The sequence below is a fragment of the Podarcis cretensis genome (genome assembly GCF_951804945.1).
Source record: "Podarcis cretensis genome assembly, chromosome: 2".
Taxonomy (NCBI): Eukaryota; Metazoa; Chordata; class Lepidosauria; order Squamata; family Lacertidae; genus Podarcis; species Podarcis cretensis.
The window spans coordinates 72,151,202-72,174,675 of NC_137171.1; the positions used below are offsets into that span (position 1 = coordinate 72,151,202).

At 43.7% G+C, this 23,474-nt stretch overlaps 1 protein-coding gene across 1 annotated transcript in view; it reads right to left on the bottom strand.

The window, feature by feature from the left end:
• Positions 1-22,867, bottom strand: part of GNAI2 (G protein subunit alpha i2) — a 124,646-nt gene extending 101,779 nt beyond the window's left edge. Inside the window, exon 1 of the mRNA XM_079964428.1 lies at positions 22,511-22,867. Coding sequence (XP_079820554.1) covers positions 22,511-22,628 — 118 coding nt within the window. The 5' untranslated portion in view covers positions 22,629-22,867. The remainder of the gene's footprint in view (positions 1-22,510) is intronic.
• Positions 22,868-23,474: the final 607 nt, after the last annotated feature.

Genomic DNA, 23,474 nt, shown 5'->3' on the forward strand with positions numbered 1-23,474 from the left:
GACAAAGGGAAGGATATATCTTGAGCCATTACATGCAGTGCCCGTAACAGACCTTCCATATCAAATACAGAACAGCCCTGCTAAAATGAAAGCATCATTTTATGTCTCCTTTTAAAACTGTGCTTAATGTTCTCAGTTAAAATGTGCTCTCCTTTGGAGAAGATATTACCTAGCCCACACAAAAAGGAGAAACCGCTCATTTACATGTGTTGCTTGTTACAGAGCTCACTACTGAGAACTAAGGCGGAGTGAAGATAGTCTAACCACAGCTCTTCCTTCTTGCGTCAGTTATGCAATTCTGTTTCCCTAGCATTTGTATGTACCAATGAGAGAGACGTTTCCTCCATTTCGACTTCTGAATTCCATCTCTTAAACAAAAGCAGACAATATCAAAAGTAGCACTTGCATTGCATATTACAAAGAGTCCTAGTGCCCATTTTTTTCTGATCCAGGAAAACAAGTATTTAGCATAAGAAAATCAATTATTGGGTAGTAAATTACAGAATAGCTTCCATAACTGCCTGTGTACCGTGGGGAAAGAAATACGTTGTGCAAACTACTTTTAGACAGTGACTACTCCATTCACAAGGGACGCGGGTGGCACTGTGGGTTAAACCACAGAGCCTAGGACTTGCCGATCAGAAGCTCGGCGGTTCGAATCCCCGCAACAGGGTGAGCTCCCGTTGCTCGGTCCCTGCTCCCGCCAACCTAGCATTTCGAAAGCGCGTCAAAAGTGCAAGTAGATAAATAGGTACCACTCTGGCGGGAAGGTAAACGGCGTTTCTGTGCACTGCCCTGGTTTACCAGAAGGGGCTTAGTCATGCTGGCCACATGACCCGGAAGCTGTACGCCAGCTCCCTCGGCCAATAAAGCGAGATGAGCGCGGCAACCCCAGAGTCGGCCACAAATGGTCAGGGGTCCCTTTACCTTTACCTTACTCAATTCACAGAGAAAAGCCCTACATCCTACAAGACAGACCTCTTCTTCACCCCCTTATTAAGAGCAATCCTGCCACTCAAATCAGTGTCACTTAAGGATTCATATTTCTGCATCAGTAAGTTCAAACTCCATCTGGCAGGCTACAAGTCACTATTTTTACAACTACTTTGACTATATACTGATACATGTACAACCAAATTTGGTATTAGCCACCCACATGCTGCTCACCTTGTTTATGTATTTAATACTAAGGCTGGTATTTTATCAGGTTACTCAATGTGCCATGAGAGAAGCACCTTTGAAAAGCAAAGGGAGGAGGCTATGCCACCACTGGCTCCCATCCATTTTTGTTCACAGAACTGTAGAGTTGGAAGGGACCACAAGGGTCATCTAGCCCAACCCCCAGCAATGCAGGAAACTTTTGCCCTGTTAATAATTACTTCAGTTTAAATCTTTATACATATGAAACCATGGGACTCATTCATTACTAGTAATATTTACAGCCATCAAAATGCACTTTTCTCCTTTTCAGGAAGGGACACGCACTTTGTTTTGTTCAAATGAAAAATAAATGTTTTCACAAACTTGGAAAGTTAAAGAATGAACAATAACAATACTAGGTCCACTAAATAATTTAAATACCAGACAAAACTGGCACAGATTATTCAAGGCAGCAATAAGGAAATGTACCCAGTAGATTGTGGTCCCTTTTCTGATGGGATTGCAAATTATGAAAATGTTACATGAGGGTTTGCACCACGATTATTGTTATTTTCTGGTTCTTGGATGCCTATGCTCATCTTATGCCAAGAACAAAAAACAAAACAGGGAGGGGTGGTAACTAAGAGGACAGGATGAACAAAACCTCCTCTGATGAGAAATAAAAAAGAACCCCAAAACAATTCTAGTACAGGCTTGCAAAGCCGTTAAACAATTTCCTGTCTCAGATTGGAGGCATTTGGTCATTGCTCTTCCTCTCTTTTTTAAAAAAGAACCAATCAGCTCATCTGCAAAAGAAAACCATAGCAACCTCTCTAAATAAATAAATAAAAAAATACTCGCTGAAGAAAAAGAAAAGATGGACTGAAGGCTAACTGCTCACATGCCCAGAATATGTGCATGCTGGGACCATCCAAGTCTGTATAAGGACCCCAACTAGAACTTCAGCCATAGCTAGAATTGTATTCATCCCACTTCTCACACCAGTGTTACATGCCCCTCCCAATCTCTGAGCGGTGCAAGATTCTAGGGATCCAGGTGCTTACCCAGGATCAATGTTGAATTATATGCCTCCTCTAAACTTGTTGCTCTTCCTCATGCCCTATCAGGTCTATCCATCTTACTCCTCAAACTGAGCCATTCTCCCAACCCCCCCAACACAAAGCACTCCAGTTCCACTTTACCCACTTAATGGGGAGGGAGGAAACCCCAGTCTCAAGAGTCAAATGTCACCCTCCAGCACACTCCCTTTCTTTCTCCCTTGTTCTCTCTTTCTTCAGGTCACATCCCCTCTTCCCAGGCCACACCCAACCTCAGTCTCAGAGTTAAATGTCACCCTCCACTGTGAAAAGCACAATGGAATGGGATCCCCTTGATGGAAGTTCCATGCAGGTGGAGTCCTGATGCTGGAGCTGCATGGAGCTTTCATAAAGGGGATTCCTCCACACAGAGCTGCATTTCCAACTAATAAAATAATGAGAGAATGCAATTAAAAAGCTCAGCGTCAGATAATGGAAACAGTGGGCTGCAAGGGTTACATTCAAGTCTAACAGTTTCTGACAAATACAAAGAGTACTGCCTGTTTGGCACAACTTCATTTAAAGCTTGGGTGGGGGAATAGAAAGCGTTGCCTCACCCAGGCTTCCTGCATTAATTATTTCCTGTGCAATCAATGAACAAATGCCCACGGCTGAAAGCTGCTTTCAGTAGACAATTCCTCCTCGGTAGGGCAAACATCTTCATAGATGGCAGGGACATAAGTATTCACAATTTTTCCCCTTGCCCATTTTCATACTTTGGTTACTAAAGGTCACTGAGAAGGATTAGCAGTCCAGTCCTATGATTTTAGGAGTCCTTACTTCCTAATAAGTGTGTATAGGCCACAGCCTAGGAATGGGTGGGGTGAGGGCAGGATATCCTAATGATCTTCCACCAATGACTTGGTGAAATAAAGACAAAAAAACCAGTACTGTACATGAGTTTAAAAATAATTAGCTCAAACCAAGTGCCTCTCTGGAGAACCATGTTAGCTCTTTGGAGATTTTCTCTTAGGAGAGAATGCTATTAAAAAACTGTAAAGTCAGGCATGTTCTTTTCAAGAATATTAAGTGAGGCATATACAGCCACCTCTTGCAAGGCATCTGCAATGACTTACGCTCGTGGTTACTAGACATGAATCTTGTGACTGCTGCCAGTCCACAAGCTGTTTCCTGCAGGCTTGCGTCAAGAGCAAGAGCTCAGCTCTCAGCAGGAAACTCCCTTCTTTCTTCTTCCTGTGGTGAAGTAATGCCTTTCCAACAGCAGCAAGAGGTTTTGAGAAAGGTATCTGCAAACAATGAAGTCCCAACTCCACAAAACAGAGAGACATGTTCCATCCATAACAGAAGTCACCCCCCTTCAGGAAAAGCTAAGCCACATGAGAGCACTGCACAATGCTTCTGAAATCGGGAACATCTCCAGGGAAAGGAAGTTGCATAGTTAAGGCTACTGCAATGGCTACTAACCCTGATGGGCATTGTTCTTTCTCCACTGTCAGGGATGGTATGCTTCTGAACATCCACTGCTGGAAGCTGCAGGAAGGGAGAGTCCTACTGAGCTCAGGCCCTGCTTGTGGACTTTGCACAAGCATCTGGGTGACCATTGAAAACAGGATACTGGTCTAGAGGCTTTTCTTATGCTCTTGCAGCTACTGAAGTTGCCCTCCTATTTACTTGCTTACAGAAACCATGCAACATCTATTTAGCAGGCCAATTGTCGGGGCGACTGGAGCAGCCCAACAACTTCTAGACAGCCACAGGTTGCCCAACCCTGATTTTGTGGCTTTTGTGTGCTCTTTATCCCTTCCCCTCAACACTTACCGTAATTCTGCGGGCAGCTAGTCTGGCTATTGTGACTTCTTACTAAGACCTTGAAGAGAATGACTGCAGGGTTTTGGGTGGGGGGAGTGGGGTTTGTTTTAAGTGTTGAAGCTCATGTTAACTGTGTTTGGCTGGACCCACAAAGGAAGTATTGCTTAACCAACTTCTGCGGTACGTTGGGAAATAAATGTGAATAGAAGGCAAAGGAAAATAACCCCCATAAAGGAACTAGAGCAGAGAGGAGGGAATCCGCTTAGCAAACAAAACATAAGAACCCAACACAACATGAATATATTAATTCTGCTATTGTGTAGTTGTACAGTTTGGAGCAAGGATGGGGCACCTGCAAACCTCTATTATGTTGTTGGATCCCCATCAGCCCCAGTCAGACCTACTGGCTTTCAGCTTTGTTGCTGTACCACATCTTCAGAGTGTGGGCTGGGACAGCCAAGCATGCAGTTAGAAATCATCATTCAATTAGCAGGATGTTTTTTTAACATAGTTTCATCTTCTGTTTTAGATTTTTGCAATACCAATAAAATTGTTTCCCTGTGTTTGCCTTTAATTTGCACCAGCTAAGTTTTTCTCCTCTCCTTTTTTCAAGATTTGTTCTCTCAGTCACATCCCTTCGCATCCTCTGCCTTTTTATTGACTCTTGCATTTGTTGATCTTTGTCTACTGGTTCTTTTTCTTGTGTTAGTAATACTGTAATTCCATTTCTCTCTGCCCTAGTGGGGTTACGGAGCTGGGCCTCATGTGTGGGCAAATAACACAACAGTCACAAAACAATTAACCCAGAAGCACCTCTTTCCAATTTTAGGTCTCCATTGTTTTAGCATGTGATGTCCCGACATTTCTTGATGAGACTGCTGAGCCAAGGCAAGCAGGAAAAGATATTTAGAGGCTAAGGAGACTGTAATCTCATTGGCTTGAATGTACTCCATTCCTCCAGCTGGAAACAATACACAAGTAATGGTGTGATCTGCTGAACAAGGGTTTGGGTCAGGTTACATTCACATCTGATGCTATAAACTGGCTAGATCATGGGAGACTAGACAACCTCTGCCTGCCTTTGAGTCAGGATTATTTTGCAAGCAGCATCAGATTAGACAATTGAAAGTTTATGTATTCCAGTTCTACAAAATAAAGTGGAAGGCATTCATTTCATAGAAAAAAGAAGAGCATTCTTTTAATCCTCAAAATAACTAAGTAGTGGTCCAACAACAAATAGTTTCTTATTTTTACCTAAATGTGTGAAACTAATACAGTGGTGCCTCGCAAGACGAAAAGAATCCGTTCCGCGAGTCTCTTCGTCTTGCGAAGCAACCCTATTAGCGGCTTGGCGGATTAGCGCTATTAGCGGCTTAGCGGCTATTAGCGGCTTAGAAAAGGGGGGGGGAGCGAAAAAAATCGCAAGACTCGCAAGACGTTTTCGTCTTGCGAAGCAAGCCCATAGGGAAATTCGTCTTGCGAAGCGGCTCGAAAAATGGAAAACTCTTTCGTCTAGCGGGTTTTTCGTCTTGCGAGGCATTCGTCTTGCGGGGCACCACTGTATTCAGAGCCCTCTCGAGAGAGAGGAGCATTTGAGAAGTTTAAAGGGAGCTTTGCTGTACTTCGGGACCATGTTCATTCTCTGGTAAAAGGTTCATATGTATGCTGCAAAAGGAACAACAACAAAAAACTTCCAGTGCTTCCTGAAGCTGCAACACTCGTAAGAGTATGTTGCACATTTCTCACGGGATCAATGGTGCACATGGAGTGAATGAGTGATCTAAGCGATAAAAATAGACTGAGCCACAGGGTTTAACCCAGAGTTAAAATAAATCAGGTTTGAAAAACACACCTGATTGGGACTAGGAGGGGGAGGGGAATTAGTTCAGTGACGCTATAAAAATTATTGTACCCAGTTGAATTACACAATGAATTAAGCAAAGACCAAGATGCAACAGGAGAAATGTTTTCTCAAGCTGCGAAATTATTAAGTATTTGAATGCCTCTTGCCCTTGCAGACGGATTCAGCTGACGGAGAGAGTAATAATGAGAGGCCTGATGACAGGAAACCATTCAGTCATGCTCAGCAGGCTCAGCTCTTAACACTTTGTTGTAGAATAATGGCACAGTCACAAATGAAGAAAGAGCCGTTGCTTTACAACTCTGTTCACCAGCAATGCTTTTGGGTATGTTTGCAGAACGTCAAAGTTCCTCTTTTGCAGTAAAATATTGCTTCCCATCAGGAAGGGAACATGAAATTAAAATTGGTGGGGGGTGCTAATAAAAGGACACATTAGGTGCTGAATGCAGAGATTAAGGGCAGGAAGAGTGCATGCAGGCAAGACTTATTTTTTAAATTCCACAAGGAAATACATAGCTGCACTGAGATGCACAGTACAAGACGGCAGACACAACTTCCTCTTCCCATTGGTAGAAGGCAACCTGCCTTCAGCAACAACTGGCATTCTCCACCCTTTTTTTATCCCTATCTCCATCTTCACATTATGAACTCTTTCTGCCTGTAGTCTTGCACCTGACTGCCTACCTATGGTTGTGTTTCTGCTGCTGCTTTAAGCCACACAGTGCCTAGACCCTGCAAGCAAAGCAACACACCTGTCAGTTGTCTTAAAGTGACCATCTATCAAGGGGAAGTGCTCCAGTTCTGTCGGCAGGAAGCCCTGGGTTCATTCAGTGCAATTTCCAGTTACAGAGTATTAGGCAACAGGCATAGGTAAATTCTGTGCATTATAGCTCAGTATTGTCATCCTTGATGGATAAGGCTACCACTGATCCAAATCAATGTAAGGCAACCTTTAATCTGACATCCTGACCACCAATGCATGCAGAAGATTGGTAGCAACGCCTCTCTTCCACCCCTTAATGTTTACAGTTCAGGAAACAGGTGATGCACACTACCACTGTGCCAAATTGAAACCAATTTAAAAAAACAAAACACCAAAGCAAAGCAGGTCTTCACTCCCAGTTCCATATGCTGAACACCCTGTTCTGCCCATCCTATTCTATTCACAAGCACACAAATTTATTCAGTTTATTCAGATGGAGGAAATGGGCCAACACTTCCCCCTTTTACAACATGTCTGAACAGAAATGGAGCCAGCATTTCATTGAATAAAAGCTGGGGGGGGGGTAGCTTATCAGCATTAATAATTGTTCATTCAAAAGCCAGACCTCAGCCTGAAGCTAGGTGTGAGTCACGGACAATCCAACAGAATCCAAAGACTAGGGCTCCCTCAGAAATGTGAGGCCTAGGCCCTGTCTAGATTGAACCAGCCTTTGCAGCAGGTGGAGAGGTATTGAAAGTCACCATCAACAAGTCAGGGACCAGGTGGCATACGCTGCCACTAAAAGCAGAGATCTAGCAGAATATTTAGCAATGGAGCTTTTAATGATTTTGTCGCTTGCCAAAATTCTCGAACCAGACAGTAAGTGCAGCTATTACTTCTCTTCCACAATGCTGCAACAGCTACAAAGAGATGCTTCTTTTTTCTGAACTGATTGTGTGTTCACTGAAGTTCCTACATGTGAGAACTCTTTGCACTCCCAGCTGAGTACTATACAAAGAAAAACTCAAGGAGAAACCCCTTCAGAGCACAAAAAATTCTTCAAAGAACATTTCTCTTGAGGTTGCATTACCTGAGCCAACAGCCAGAAACAAAAACAGGCCCATCCTCTACCATGTCTCCATGGCAAAAAAAAAAAGGAAAGCAGAAGAGACTTGGGAAGCTATCAAAAGGAAGAATTGATGATGCACATGATAATTATGTATGATACATATAAAATTGTCATCATTAGCATTTTTATCCCGCCATTAAACTGGAAAAAAGCCTCTCTGAGCAGCTTGCAAAATCCAATGAGAAGACATTCCTTGCCCTCAGGCTCACGCAAGTCAAGAGAATTGGGGCTGGGAAGTACTAAGGAAAAAACCCAAGCTGGGGCACTAATCCTTACTTACAGAGATCTTGTAATGAACAGGCGGAATGGAAGAAAATTGTGGATTTTCCACAAGGAGTCAAAAGTTGCTGGTGGGTTTGGCCCTGCTGCTCCACCCCTCTCGCTCTCCTGCAGTCTGATGGCATGGCTTCTGAAGAGGCCAGTGGAGAGAGAAGCCTGATTTCAGCTGGGCTCTTATAGAAGAGCAAATGAAAAGGCCCTGAGCTGACAGTAATGCAATCCCTTTTTTCAGGTGAAGTACAGAAATGCAAAAAGCAACCTAGAAATAACAAGCCATGAATAACTGCTATGAAGGAGATTCCGGAGAACTGTAAGTAAGATTTGCCACTCTAAAGAAAGCAGGGGGCATTTCCAGTTGACCATGGTTTTACCCCTTCCCCTGCTTTCAGTACAGTCGCACTTTGGAAGCTTAACAGAATCCATTCTGGAAGTCTGTTTGACTTCAAAAAACATTCGGAAACCAAGGTGTGGCTTCTGATTGGCTGCAGGAAGCTCCTGCAGCCAATCGGAAGCCGTGGAAGCCCTGTCAGACGTTTGGGTTCCCAAGAATGTTCGCAAACCAGAATAGTCACTTCCAGGTTTGCGGTGTTCGGGAGCCAAAACATTCGACTTGCAAGTCGTTTGGGATCCAAGGAATGACTGTATTACAAAGCTTTGCAAATGAACATTTTGGGGGTAGCTGCCCACACCTCACCCAAGATTCTTCAGCTCACATAGACCTGGCATTAAAAATGAGACGACTCCTCCTCCAATAAAATCTCTCAACGTGTGGGGAGAAAAAAAGAGGCGAGTGTCCAGGGGAATATAATATACCAGAAGGAAACTTATGATCACCACTGGCCATCTGGTAACAGCATACAAGATCCCAGTAAATTAAAATATTTACATTCAATATTAGTAGGTACTGAAGGGGGGACACGTTCAGGGCTTCAGAGTATGTTGCTTAACCGCATGGGAGAAAGGATATTTGGATCTTGAGCCATCGCTTGCAACATATTTAGAATGCAATTATATTTGACAGTTTTAATATTAAATACCATTCCTTAGATAAAGCTCTACACAGTTCCCAGAAGGCAGGGTCAACGTCTTCACAGAATTCCTGCAAGGCCTCAAATACACAATTCCTGGGGAATAGTTACTGACATTGTTAGTATATATGAATTATATTAACTCCTATCACCACAGCAGTTGGTTCAGACAGTTCACAGAGAGCCATAGGGGAGAACTTTCTGTGAATAAAAAGCATACATCACACCACCAAGAGTAAGGAAGAGGCATCAGACATAGACTCATACTAGCAATTACCGTGACGCTAATAATGAAGACCCTCCAAAATGCTTGGCCCAAAGAAGATCCTAACTAAGTGGAATTCTGTGCAGTCAATATGAACCCTCTAAATGAAGGTATTTCTTGCTGAATTCTTTTAAGCCCCATTTGGATATTTATTTATTTGTATGCGAGGAGAACAAAAACAGGAAGAGGAGCAAGATCACACAGTCAAGCCCTGCCTCCTCCAACACATCACCTTTATCCAATTTAGAGGCACCCGTGAGTCTGGCACAGACTCACAAAATGTTCCCGGATCAACTGAAAATCCTAGTTAGGAGAGGTTCTTCCAATTTTCATGGGTAGCCTCCACAGGTGGACACCCTGCTTCAGAATTCCAGAACTCATGGAGGTCTCTAAACTGGGTAAAGGTGATTGCCTGGGCAGGGCTTGGCAAAGTGCTCCTGCTCCCTCTTGCATGTTCATTTACATGCAAGGAGAACATACACCCAAACAGGACTTTAGATCAGTTCCTGCCCCAGAAAGGTGGGACACAGGGCAATCCAAGCAACAGAAGCCCAATCCTCTCAGAACAGGATGTCATTTGACATGATAGTATAGACAGCTTTTTTTTCTCCTTTTCCCCAATACAGTGGTACCTTGGTTTAAGAACAGCTTAGTTTATGAACTTGGATTAAGAACACTGCAAACCCAGAAGTAGGTGTTTTGGTTTGTGAACTTTGCCTTGAAAGAACATGTTCCGTTTCCTGTTGTGTGTGTTCCATTTCTAAATTGAGTCCCCCACTGCTATGGGAAAGCACGCTTTGGTTTAAGAACGCTTTGGTTTAAGAACGCTTTGGTTTAAGAAGAGACTTCCGGAACAGATTAAGTTCTTAAACCAAGGTACCACTGTACTTCAAACTAACAGGACTGAATGACAACAGTGGCTAAATGTTTTGTGCAACATGATTGCTGGTAAGAAGCCTCATGTGCCAAAATGCCTGCAAATCTATTTATTATTGCTGGCCTCCACAAAGAGACTTCAGCTCCTAAGATCTATCAAAATGCTATTGTGTCACTGCAGTAAAATGTAATTTAGCCTGGTATATTCTTAACCATCCAAGAGAAGTATAAAATAAAACAAGGTAAACAAAAACAAAAAAGCCTATCAATCTCACAAACCTGATCTGAATGGGAATTTTGAAAACCCATTAAACATTCCATGAAACCAATTCCTAGGCTTCCAAGTGATCTGGTGGGCAACACCATATTATATGCCCCAGAAGCCACTTTGTTTAGGTCTTTGCTTAATAGAACCAAGAGCACCAAGATTATTTGCTCTTAAGATGCTTTCAACAGAGCAGTTTGTGAGTGACTAATTCAACATGACCAAGATATTAGGTAAGGATTATGCCATTTTTATTACTCCTGGTCCAGATGGACTAGAAGCAAAAGACTCACATTAACTATCAGCACTTGTCATGGCGACTGCTGCATCAAACCCCTAGCTAGCAAGAAGTTCTTTGAATTACTTCTGGTTGTGTTTCCTGTGTTTGTGCTCTGGTTGCAGGGAGCAGCTGCTATCAGGAAGCAGCCTTAGCTACCTATTTACAACATGGGTGCAGAGAAAAATTGCCCATATGTGTCTCCATTTTGCTCTCTAAGTTTGTTTCATAAATCCTAGGGAAATGGAATTCTAAAAGTTTACTTTAGTAGCAGTTTTTTTTGGGGGGTGTATGTATGTATCCCCCCCTTTCCTATTTTTCCACATCCAAATGTAGAACAGCAGGTTCAACAGCAATTTCAAAAGAAACATTTCATGTTTTTAATGGGAACATTTTTATTGGTTTAAGGTTATAAAAACACTTCAGTTTTCTAAAACCTCACTTTGAAGCCTAATTTGATCTGACAGTTGCAACATCTGGACTCAGCAAAACCAAATGCACAGGTCAAATGGTTTGTTGTGTTCCCAGATATCAGATTTGGAGGGAAAACAACAATAGAGTTCTAAGGCAGAAAAGAATTTCAACACTGATCTCTTCATTCCTTAGACTCTCCTCAATGGCTATGATGGGACCACAACTACTGGAATAGATTTTTTAATAGTGAATTCCTCCTCTGCTTTGTAAACCAGCCTTAAAACCAGCTTTGTATTACTTAGTTTGCCAGTTTGTGTATGTTTGGCCCATAGGGCCAAAAGAGAAAATTAACCCTCCTCAAACTGTGCAGAAAACATGTATTATCCCTGCATTTCCCATAGTTTAGGAAATTAGGATAGCCTCCAACTCAAGTGAGTTTTGGTGCAGTAGACAGACATGAGCTCAAGCCTCCAAAGCAGAACAGAATGGTATTGAATTATTCTTCTAACAAGCAGCTTACAAAAAGATAAAGAGGGGTTGTCTGTAGAAATACACTAGGTGCCTATTTCAGAATAAGTTGATTATTACAACAATCTGCAGCTCTGCTGAATGTATTAATTACAAGAAACCAGAATCTGAAAAAGAATTTATAACCCAAGGACCTGAAGCCTGAGCAAGCTACAAGCTCCTAGTTTTAGCCTCTAAAGACACCCCTACCTAGCAGAGGAAAAGGCGACTTCAACCACCACACTCTCAGACGTCTTGAAACAAAGGCAGTTTTAGGAGGGGGCCAAACAAGAGCAAGACTGTGCTTCCCTCTCCTATGACTAAAACAGCTTCATAACCAATGATACTCCCCTCGGATAAAAACAAAAAGCATTAACTGAACACATTCTTGATTATTTTCTTTGGAACAGACTCCACCAAGCAATAAGCAGCTGCTCAAGATAGCTGTGCTGCAGTCAACATGTATTTGCTTCACACGAGGAAAGGTCCCATACCCCCCCCCCACACTCCGAAAAAGAATTTATCTTCTAAAACAAAACTTTCAGAAATGGGGCAGGGAGAGAGATTGCTTAGACGGATACCATGGTCAACAGGAAAACCTTTCTAGTAAACCAATGCACAAAGCCTGTAAGTGCTCGAGGAAGTTGGAGGATCACATAGATAATTACATGCTCTATTATTTGCAACAGATCTGAGGCAGTAGAAAAATAGCTATACAGTGGTACCTCGGGTTAAGTACTTAATTCATTCTGGAGGTATGTTCTTAACCTGAAACTGTTAGCACCACTTTAGCTAATGGGGCCTCCTGCTGCTGCCACACCACCAGAGCACAATTTCTGTTCTCAGCCTGAAGAAAAGTTCTTAACCCAAGGTACTATTTCTGGGTTAGAGGAGTCTGTAACCTGAAGCATATGTAACCCAAGGTACCACTGTATAGCTTCTAAGAATGTCTGATCGCTATGTATGCAGATTACAAACTATGGGACTTGCTGCCACAGAAAGCAGCAATGGCCCACAACTTGGATGGCTTTAAAAGAGGATTAGACAAATTCATGGAGTGTAAGGCTCTCAACAGCTATTAACCCTAATGGCTATGCTCTGACCTCCATGGTTGGATGCAGGATCCTCAATACCAGTTGCCTGAGTCCATGGGGAGAGGAGAGAGCTCTTGTTCTCAGGTCCTGCTGCAGGTTTCCCACAGTCATCTAGCTGGCCACTGTGAGAAGACGATGCTAGACCAGATATGCCACTGATCTGATATAGCAGGGCTGCTCTTGTGTTCTTAGCAGTTTGCGCTCCTATGTATGCCTATTCAGAATAACGTTCTGCTAAGCTCAATGGGACTTTCTCCCAAGGAAGTGTGTATAGGGTTGTAGCCTAAAAGATTGGGTCTTTATAAGAAAGGTCCATGGTGCTTACTAATATCCTATTTTAGTGGCAACTAAGAATTATGTATATATCTGGAAGCAGACTAAATGCAATAACCGTCTCATTAATATTTGCATAGCTAGTGAGAATCATGTTTTACTAAACCTTAAAAATTTAGTCATAGGAGTTTTACTTGATAGATCTCCATAATGGGGGGGGGGACAATACTTATAATGAAAAAGCATTAGAATTAGCATCTTTGGTTTTAGATAATGAAGCAAGAATCGTCTTAGAAGAGGTATTCCCCTTCAACACATCTACAGTTTTCATGAATATTAAAAAATAATTTAACACATTTTAAAGTCAGTGTCCAATTAAACAAGACACCTTTTTCGTCAATTGAAATGTTTCAACTGACAATAAAATGCTACAGACCTAGTTTCTAAAAAAACCTTGCATAACTAAGAAAGTGCATAAATCAATAACTGACAAGTCTTAACAATAATATTCCTTTTGGGGAAAACTATTAATATATCATTGAACTTGATCGTGTCAATACCGCATCAACCACTTAAAATCATGCACACTAAATTATTACAGACCCTGTCATAAAAACTCAAGTTGTGGTTTGATGTTCCAGGAACACCAACAAAGCAGAGACTGGCAGCACCTATTTATATGAAATGTATGTGTGACAGAGTGTGTGGCTATGTTTATACTCAAATCTCCACCCCTGATCTGTTGTGGCCATGAGAAATTTGGAAGTTTTTCTGTTTTAGATTAAATGAACCTAAGCAGAATGCCTTAGCTAGAGGAAAAACCCAAACTGAAACCATAGTTTATGAAACTGCTTTGTTTCAAAAATAAAAATAAAATCAACCAGTTTAGGGCTCAGATGTAACACTAAACCGTGGCAAACCTAAAATGAAAATGGAAGATTCCAGTCTCACAATCACAGAAGGGAGGCAGAATACATGTCCCTGAAGCTTGCTGTGGTTCATCCTTGTGGTACACAGGAGCCTAGCCTCTGTACATACAGGTCCTGCTTTTTGAACACAATGCTAGGCAAGTGTTCTCATAACGAGCTGACGATTTCCATTACTTCCTATGGGGAAACTTCTAATCCATGATTTCTCCCATCTCACTCCTTTCTTCCCTCCCACTCTCCACCCTTCCTTCCATTGTTTCTGCCTGAAACTGCTGCAGTCAACCAGCAAAAGACAAAGGAAAAACTGCTTTGCTTGATCTCTCCTGTTCCAATTTGTCCAATTTTTTCTCCCTCACTCCATGGTTTCTGTCCAAAATGGTTGCAGCTGACCAACAAAACACAAACAAGTAAAGATGTGGACAAACTATGGCTGTTTGGATATCTGAATCAGCCATTTGCGTAGTGAGATTTGGGTATAATTGTTTATGTTCACATAACTGAGATTTTGGATGACAAGCATTCCTGTAGTGGGACATTCATGTACTTACAATTCCAACACCAGTTTTGTTCAATACTTTGCTCCTTAAAGCCCATTTCAATAATATCTATATCAGGCATAGGCAAACTCGGCCCTACAGATGTTTTGGGACTACAACTCCCATCATCCCTAGCTAACAGGACCAGTGGTCAGGGATGATGGGAACTGTAGTCCCAAAACATCTGGAGGGCCGAGTTTGCCTATGCCTGATCTATATCTTTTGGGTGATGGTTTCAGGAAATAAATATATATACAGAGAGAGAGAGAGAGAGAGAGAAACGAAATCTGGAGAGCTGCTCACTTTGCATTGCAAAAGAACATATAAATCTAACAAGTTGCCAAATCCTCTACCATCACAAGACTACTTCAATTACAATCCAAGAAATTAATTTGGCCGAAATGATTCTACATTGTTTGTTGCCAGAAAAATGATTTCCATGAATCTGGAAAGAAAATCTTAAGTAAAATGAATACTCGGTGCATTTGCCTTCCCCATCTCATCAGTAGTTTTTCTTTTGGCTGCTAAGCGAAATTCAAGATTTTTCTTTTCAATATAAAAATCTTGAGTCCTCAAGAGATAGAAGCATACCAAGCACATCAGAAATGGCTAAGCCAATTATTTTTTAAAAGCTGTTTACTCACCCTCAAGAGGCAAGCCAAATTAAAAGAACTCAGACACAAAAGCCACAAGGGGAAAGAAGCAAGTAAGTAAAGGAAATTTCTACTATGAAATGCTGTTTGCAAAAAACCTTCTACAGGCTTCATGGTCCAGGACATTCATAGACACTTTTCTTTGTTTCAAACATACATTATAAATAACAGAGGGGGAAAGACAGGAGAGGAATTTCTGATGTGGCAAAAAAACAAAAAAAACCACAACCCTTGACATTGGTTATTTTTATCTTGTAAGGTCACAATTCTCAACCCACTTATTACGAGTCACTGCACTGAAGTCAAGGTGACTACTTTGAAGTAAGTGCTTTAAAGATTACATCCTTCAGCAGTTCTACACATCTTCTTAAGGCTATCAGAACACAGCTGGAAAGTTTCACACCAACACAGCATTATTGAGGGGGGTAATTTATAACGGAAGCATTCTACTGTACATTGTGTTCCTTTTTTAAAAAAATGGGTAATTTCAATATTCCCCCAGATTCTGGAGGCGGGCCATTTGAATAGACAATGTTTGATTTATTGAGCTGCAATAGTTTGGGGATATTAACATATGGCCCTGCTGGAACTGATTATTACAAAACTAATAAATTTCATATATGTTTAATAACGAACAAGCCTGAATTCTACATAATGCAAAGTAAAAAATGGAAGCGTTGTTGTTGTTCTAAAAAATAGTTTAAAACCAGATGAGCAGAAAGTGTCCTGAAATGGGAGGTTTAAATCACACATTGGTTACTTAGCAGCACAAGGGCCCCTACGTGTCTGAGAACAGCAAAAATCAAGACAATAAGAGCCTTTTAAAAGACTGCTGAATATGCATGAGGAGCAGAAATCGGAAAGTTTTAATATGAAAGAGGATATGCTGAGAACACCTCTGAAGCAACACCACAAAAAAAGTTCCCAGCATGATAATAAGGAACTAAAGCTGTAGTCAAGTATCTGAATACTTCAGCTACTTTCCTGAAAGCAGTCAAGGTGCATTGACAGGGAAAAATAATACTTGTGCTGAGCAAGCGACTGCCGTCCTCTGCCCAGAAACCCGATTGCTTTGTATATATAAAAAGCAAAACTTCCCTCCACCCTAAGAAACTTCAATATTTTGTTTGAAGGCTCACATTTGATAATGCTGATCACTGGCTGATGCTCATCTTCCACTAGAGCAGAGTTTTCCAAACTTGGGTCTCCAGATGTTGTTTGACTACAACCCCCATCATTGCTAGCTAGCAGGACCAATGGTCAGGGATGATGGGAACTGTAGACCAGAAACAGCTAGAGACCCAAGTTTGGGAAACTCTGAGCTAGAGTAGTTCCACTACCCACTCCCACTAGCTTTTGTTAAAAATAATAATAGCCATAGGTTATGTCTACTTCTTCAGGCATACCTGATACAAACCTTCCATTATGTATGTACAGTGGTACCTCGGGTAAAGTACTTAATTCGTTCCGGAGGTCCGTTCTTAACCTGAAACTGTTCTTAACCTGAAGCACCACTTTAGCTAATGGGGCCTCCCGCTGCTGCCTCACCACAGGACCATGATTTTTGTTCTCATCCTGAAGCAAAGTTCTTAACCCTAGGTACTATTTCTGGGTTAGTGGAGTCTATAACCTGAAGTGTATGTAACCTGAAGCGTATGTAACCCGAGGTACCACTGTATTATGATTGCAGGCTGCTGCTATCTTACCAACAAGCCCACCCTCCTCTTGTGGAACCTGTTTCCTAAAGAAGTCCACCAAGCTCCTGCTTTGATGAGCTACAGTAGTCTTTGGGCTCTGGCCATTTGCTGTGCAGTGTGCTGCTGTAAACAGTGAAAGGTTAGACCCCCAACCTGGTGCCCTCCAGATGTTTAGGACAACTCTCATAAGCTTCAGTGCTGTGGTCCAAATGCCCAGATTGGAGAAGTCACTGTTAGTATTTGCTTCTGGTTTCATTGGATGGTTTTGTTCTGGTTGGAAAGCTGCTTTGAAAGTTGAGCAGAATTATCATTTTTAGCAGAGAAAGCCAGCCTCCTAACAAGGACGTTCTGATAAACAGACTATGGAGCACCACTCCAGTCATGACAAAGGCTTTAGCAGCTTCCCTGTTGCTGCTGTTTTAAAAGTCTATTTTAAAAAATTTACTTGCCATATTTCCTGCGCTTTCTTGTAATGACTTGAAATTAACAAGCAATCCCAGGGTTTTTGTTTTAACATTATGTGTGCAATTAGTATCCAGGCAGCAAGGAGTCTTGCATGACTGAATCATTTGCCACTGTTCTCCGTGAATTACAGCCTCTCCCCCTGCCGCCCCCCCCCACAACCATTTCAAGTTAATCTCAACAATTACCCAGTTATGCCTTAGCATAAAAATAGGCTATTAATAAATCAGGGATTCAACACCATTTTACTTTTCTAATGAGAGAACAATGCCCATCAACTTTTTTGAAGTGCTATGCACTTTTCAAAAAGTACTGTTATATGAGCTTCAGTCTAATGGTTAAGTTGAACCATTAAATTGAACATATGGACTCCAATTCTATTCCCACTTATTTGGGGGGTAAGATTCATGCAACTCAGTGGGACTTGTGTAAAATTACATGCCTGTTATCTAAATGACAAAATGTGGCAATCCAAAGATAAGGTGACAAAACAGTCTTTGAGGACAACAATATTTAACCCTTGCAAGTGAATAAATTACTGCCTTTGTCCCTACCAAAGCAAAATGTGGGTTGTCACCTGCCTTTATCTCCATTAATGTATGGGAATCCACATGACACCCTCCTCATCCCAGTGTTGTTCCAGACCTTCCTCCTCCTCCAAAGTGGGATTTTACAATCCTGGCTGTTTTGAACTTTCCAAGAATTGGAAATTTTGGCATTTATCTGTCTGGAGAGACAGTCGAAGAGTACATTATCGGGGGTAAAGTCAAACCATTGGAGAGTTACAGTGACTACTGTGGTTTGAGAGATCATACAGGAGAGACATGTTTTATTGTAGCTGGGACAGATTTAAGTATTCGGTTTTGCTGTTTCTTCTCTCTGCACTCCTCCCAGCGGTCATTCCTCTTCTGGTCACTGGAATCATAGAATCATAGAGTTGGAAGAGACCACAAGGGCCATCGAGTCCAACCCCCTGTCAAGCAGGAAACACCATCAGAGCACTCCTGACATATGGTTGTCAAGCCTCTGCTTAAAGACCTCCAAAGAAGGAGGAGAATCATCTGCAAGGGATTCCCATACGGCAAGGTTAATGTTGCAAATCTTCATGTCATCTTTGCAGACATCTTTTAATGCATAGTTGCTCTGCCAAAGGGCCTGGTGCCTGAAGCCAGCATGTTCTTGGGGATCCTGCCATCTTATATTCTGTGTACATGACCCAAGCCAGTGTAGATGTCGCTGAGACGGAAGTGCAGACATGCTAGGAATGTGGGCTTGGAAGAGCACATCTTTGTTTGAGACTCTGTCCTGCCATGTGATGCCCAAAATCTTCCTGACACAACAGATATGAAGGATATTGTGGTATCATCCCTGGCGGGTGCAAGTTGCCCACAGCTCACTTCCAAAAAATCAGTATGCTCCACATACAACAAGCCTGGCAGACCTTCATCTTGGTATTGGTCATTAACATCACATTCTCCCATACCCTTTTGGAGAGGCAAGCCACTACTGTAGCTGCCTTGACAATACGTTTGTCCAGCTCAGTGTTGATGGAAAGGTTGCTAGTTACGATGGAGTCCACGTGGACAAAACTGTCAACCACCTCAAGCATGTGGCCGCCAATGCTGGTATGTGGAGTGCTGGTGGCATCCTGACCCAGGGTGTTGGTCTTCATCTGGCTGATGGTGAGGCCGAGCTCCATGCAAGCTTGGGCAAAACAGCTGATGAGTCTCCGTACAGCTTCCTTGGAGTGCTCTGTCAAGGCTGCATCATCTGCAAACAGGTTGCCAGGTTGAACAGACCTGAGACAACACTGGGATGAGGAGGAGTTAATGTGGATGCACCTACATTAATGGGGAAAAGGCATGTGCAAATCCAAATTTTGTTCTAGTGTGGACAAACCCAAAGAGGTTTCTTGTGGATCTACATGCTATATTTAAGTGACACACAGACCAACAAATAATATTTGGTTTCCCCAAATCTTCTAAGTAGCACAGCTAATTCACTGCTAAAAGGTGGGGTTTTTTTTCCCTTTTCATTTTTTGTTTAAATACATGACATGGAATGCCAAGATTTACATGCTATTGCCTTCTTTGTTTTAAAGAAAGGAAAATGCAAAGGTTAAATAGAGATTGGAGACCAGACTTGCCCTCTGCTCACAGACCCAAACCCCGTAATCTATTCTACAGATTCTGCCAACAAAATTCAATGGAACTGCTTTGGGTGTTTATCCACATTAGCCTCATTACAAACTCTAAGCCTGAAAACTATTAAGAAATCCTACAATCTAGATCACTGCCACAGGGATTTATCATACTATTCAGAGGCAATTTTGTTCATCAACTTGCACAATGAAGTAGTTTATACTAGATTAGCAACCATCTCTCATAATGAACGTCCTGTTTCACAGCGGGGGGGCGGGGGAGAACAAGCACAGTCATTTCTAAGTGCAGCTGCAATCCTGAGCAAACCATAATCAACCAATGGCCTCAGCACCATTTGTAAAATGGGAGATAAAAACTGCTGCAGCTCTCAGGTACTAATCAAGCAATCATATTGAGCATTACTAATGCATAGTTTCAAAAGGGGCAAGAACCTTTGGAGCTAGTATGGTACAGTGATTAGAGTGCTAAACTAGGAACTGAGACCCAAGATTCAAATCCTGTCTCAGCCATGAAGCTCATAGGTGACCTTAGGCCAGTCGCTGTCTTTCAGCCTCACCTACATTACAGGATTGTTGTGCTGCTAAAATGGAGATGGGGAGAGCAACGTGTGCTACCTTGAGATCCCCTGATATAAATGCAACAATAAATAATAATTTAAAATAGACAGTGGTCCTATGTGTGCTTACCTGGAAATAAGTTCCACTGAAATAAAATGGACTCTCTGCCAAATAAATGGGCTTGAGATTGGGTTGCCTGATTTGCTTTTCAAGCTCTGTGTTGCTAGATGCTAAAGGGACTAAACTTATTCCTGCTGCTTTCTGTTTGCCTAAACAGAAAGAGATGTCTTCCTTTCATTGTTTCGTGATAACTCTCTTGTCTTGTTCCCCATTTTACCCTCCTGAAAAAAAATGGCTTTCATTTTAGTCAACTTCTGTTAAGCTGCCAGCAGCAATCTTTTACTTCCTGTATTTTTGGGTTAACCACCATAACAGACTGTCCCAGCTGCCAGGAACTCACTATAGAACACAATTTGAGGGTTTAAGAACTAACAATGCAGTCAAATACACCTCTAAGGTAAAAGGTAAAGGACCCCTGGACGGTTAAGCCCAGTCAAGTTTGTCCACAGACAGCTACACCTCTACTCGGAAGTAAGCTTAGTAAGTTCAATGGGGCTTACTCCCAGCTAAGTGTGTATAAGATTGCATCTTAGGGCTGCAACACTTGCCTGGAAGTACATCCCACTGACTTAGGCAGAATTTACCCCTGGGTTAACATGTATAGGAGTGGTCTACAGTTCACACTCTTTGGAAATATTACACAAAGGAGACAATGGAAAGTTGTTTAGGAGACTCAAAATCTGCTTTTACTCTCGAAAGTCAGGAGACAAAGAGCTGTGGTGCCAGAAGATTAATTAGTTGCTTTACAAAATCCTGTCTGAAGTTTCCAGGAGAAAAGAACTTTTCATTCTGGACTGAAACGTTGCTAAAAACCACAGACATCATTGAACAGAACAGAAAAGTGTTTTAGAAACAGCAATACACATCGCTTGGACTGGTGTGAGAACTAGAAAATGAAAACACTCAACATGTCAGTTCATGTCATGTACACTACTCCCTCCTTTTTCAAATGATTCCCCGTAGTAAGATTGCAGCAGAAAATAAAATGACATTGAAGACATTGATCCATATGACAAAGTAAGTTCAACCAATCACTCCTTTTGTGTTTCCAGGCTAACTGCTCAAACCTAAACATACAGATAACCCACAGCTACTTTCATGCATGAAAATACAGTAAACGAGTCCAGAGAGCTCCTAAAGTTTAGAAGTTGTATAGCATATGAAAATATTATGCACAAAATATTGTTCATGTGAAGAATCACCCAGAAGCACGCTAAGAGTCCACATATGAATCTTTTACTTTGGTTTTATTTCTCCAAGCTTGCAGTGATGAACTCCCCAAAAAAGAAAAAAAGAAGAAAAAGCGTACAAGAGCAAGTCTCATAGACGAAGTGGCCCTAGGCACTGAAGGAAACTAAAGACATAGAGAAATGTTCAAACCATCTTAACCACTGAAGAGGCAGAAACACATCTTTAATTTTTTTTACAGAGCAGAATGACAAGGGAGATTCACCATCTAAAAATGAACAGAGACCACCCTTCCATTTCCTACTGGGACAACTGCCTGCTCTCTCTGTAAGCATTCTCTACTTATTTGCAGTTTAGATTATTCTTTCCTAACACCACCAGGGCTGGCAGGGAGCAGAAAGTGGGGGTCGGCCACCGACAGAGTATCAAGACAACCATTGTGAGGACGTGAAAACGCAGGGGCATCACAGCATGTGGACTTTGGGGAGATAATCAGAAAGGCCAGCTACTGTGAAGAAATAAGCAACTGAGGACTCCTATGCTAAATTTGGAAAAGCAAGTAGGATAGGAAGGGGGGGGGAGAGAAGAGGAAATCTTAGTGACAGCGTATTTTACAGGAATTGCAGTGCTGATTCGATGGCACAGCCCTTACAGTTCCTAGAGGGTGAGGAAACTGTATGTTCCACTGAGCCACGTTACATGGCTTTAGGAAAAGAAGGGGGGGTCCCGAGGAGAGCGCTGCCGATCCCCATTTGCCGCTGAAGGAGCTCAGGAGCAGGACGAGTGGCTTCGGAGTTCGGCGAAAAGGAGCGGGGCTCGGGCAGGGCCAGGGGTGGGGCGGCGCCCGCAGAGATAGATAGAAAGGGGGCGGCGGGTTGAGAAGCCACGGCGAAATTCGGAGAGGAGGGTCCTGGAAAGTCCCTCAAGTCCAAGGGAAAAGGCAGGGGGCGCAATGCACGCGGGGGGGGGGGAGACAGAGCGGGGGGAGAGTCGGCGGACCTAGATGGGTGGGCGCTTCTTCTAAAGCGGTGGCGCTCCGCCCGTTTACTTGGGAGTAAGCGCCGTCGAACTCCGAGAGGCTTCCTTCCGAGTAAGCCTTCGAAGGCTGGGCTGCAGAAGGCGCCTCGTCGGGGCAAGGCGGCGCATGGGGGGGAGGGGGCCCCGCATCCCCGGGGCACGAGAAGCAGGGGGAGGGAGGGAGGGAGGGACACGACGGCGCGGCTCTCACCGAGGAGGAGCAGCTTCACCTCCCGCGCCGCTTTCTCGCCGTCCTCGCGGAGGTTCTTGTCGATCATCTTGGAGCGCTCGGCGGCCGCTTTGTCCTCGGCGCTCACGGTGCAGCCCATGGCGCCGCTGGGCTCGTGCCGGCCGCGGAGAGACTGTCGGGTGGAGCGAGCAAACGCGAGCGGAGCCCGGGCTGCCTCGGCTCGGCTTGGAGCGGAGGGGAGCTGGCAAGCGAGGGGGTGGGGCCGGGGGTCGCTGCCCCGCGCGGGCGGATAGGCGTCGTCGGGCAGGGCGGTGCTGCTCGCTGGCTTCCTCCGTTGCCCTCCGGGTGCCGGCGCGGCGGGCTCTGAGCAGCCTCTGGCTGGGGCGGAGGGGGAAGAGGGCGGGGATCCGGGGGGCGGGTCCGTTCCGCTCAGCCCCAGCTCGGCTCGGGCGGGGAGGAGGAGGGGAATTCGGGCGGGCTTGTCGTCAGCGAGCCGAGGGAGGAGGAGCAGGAGGAGGGGCGGCCCCGGACGCGCAGCAGTGTGGGGCTGGGGTGGAGAGAGGGAAGAGGCGCTGGGGCGCAACTCCGAGCGGCGTGGAGACGGAGGCTGAGGGAGGGGGAGGGCGGCGCGCGCCTCTGCCCCGGACTGGGCGCGAGAAGGCAGCTTGCGAAGGAGCGGGCTGAGCGCGCAGTGGGGACGAAGCGGCTGCTGCGGGACCGCGCGCGCGGGTTTGGCGGGAACGGAAGGAGCCGAAGCAGGGCCGGAGGCTTGTGCGTCAAGACGCGCGTTCCGCGTTCTCTGCACGAGAATTGAGAGGAACTCGTGGCAGTGTGCGCCGGAGCGGCTGCCAATTCGGGCAGCCTGGAACTGGGGGCTGCTGTAAAAGTCTGCCAATGGCCTGTTGAAACGGGGGGGGGGGGCGAAGTACGCGGAAAGTAGATAGAGATGCCACCGAAAGCAGCCTCCCCACATAGTCAGAGTCAT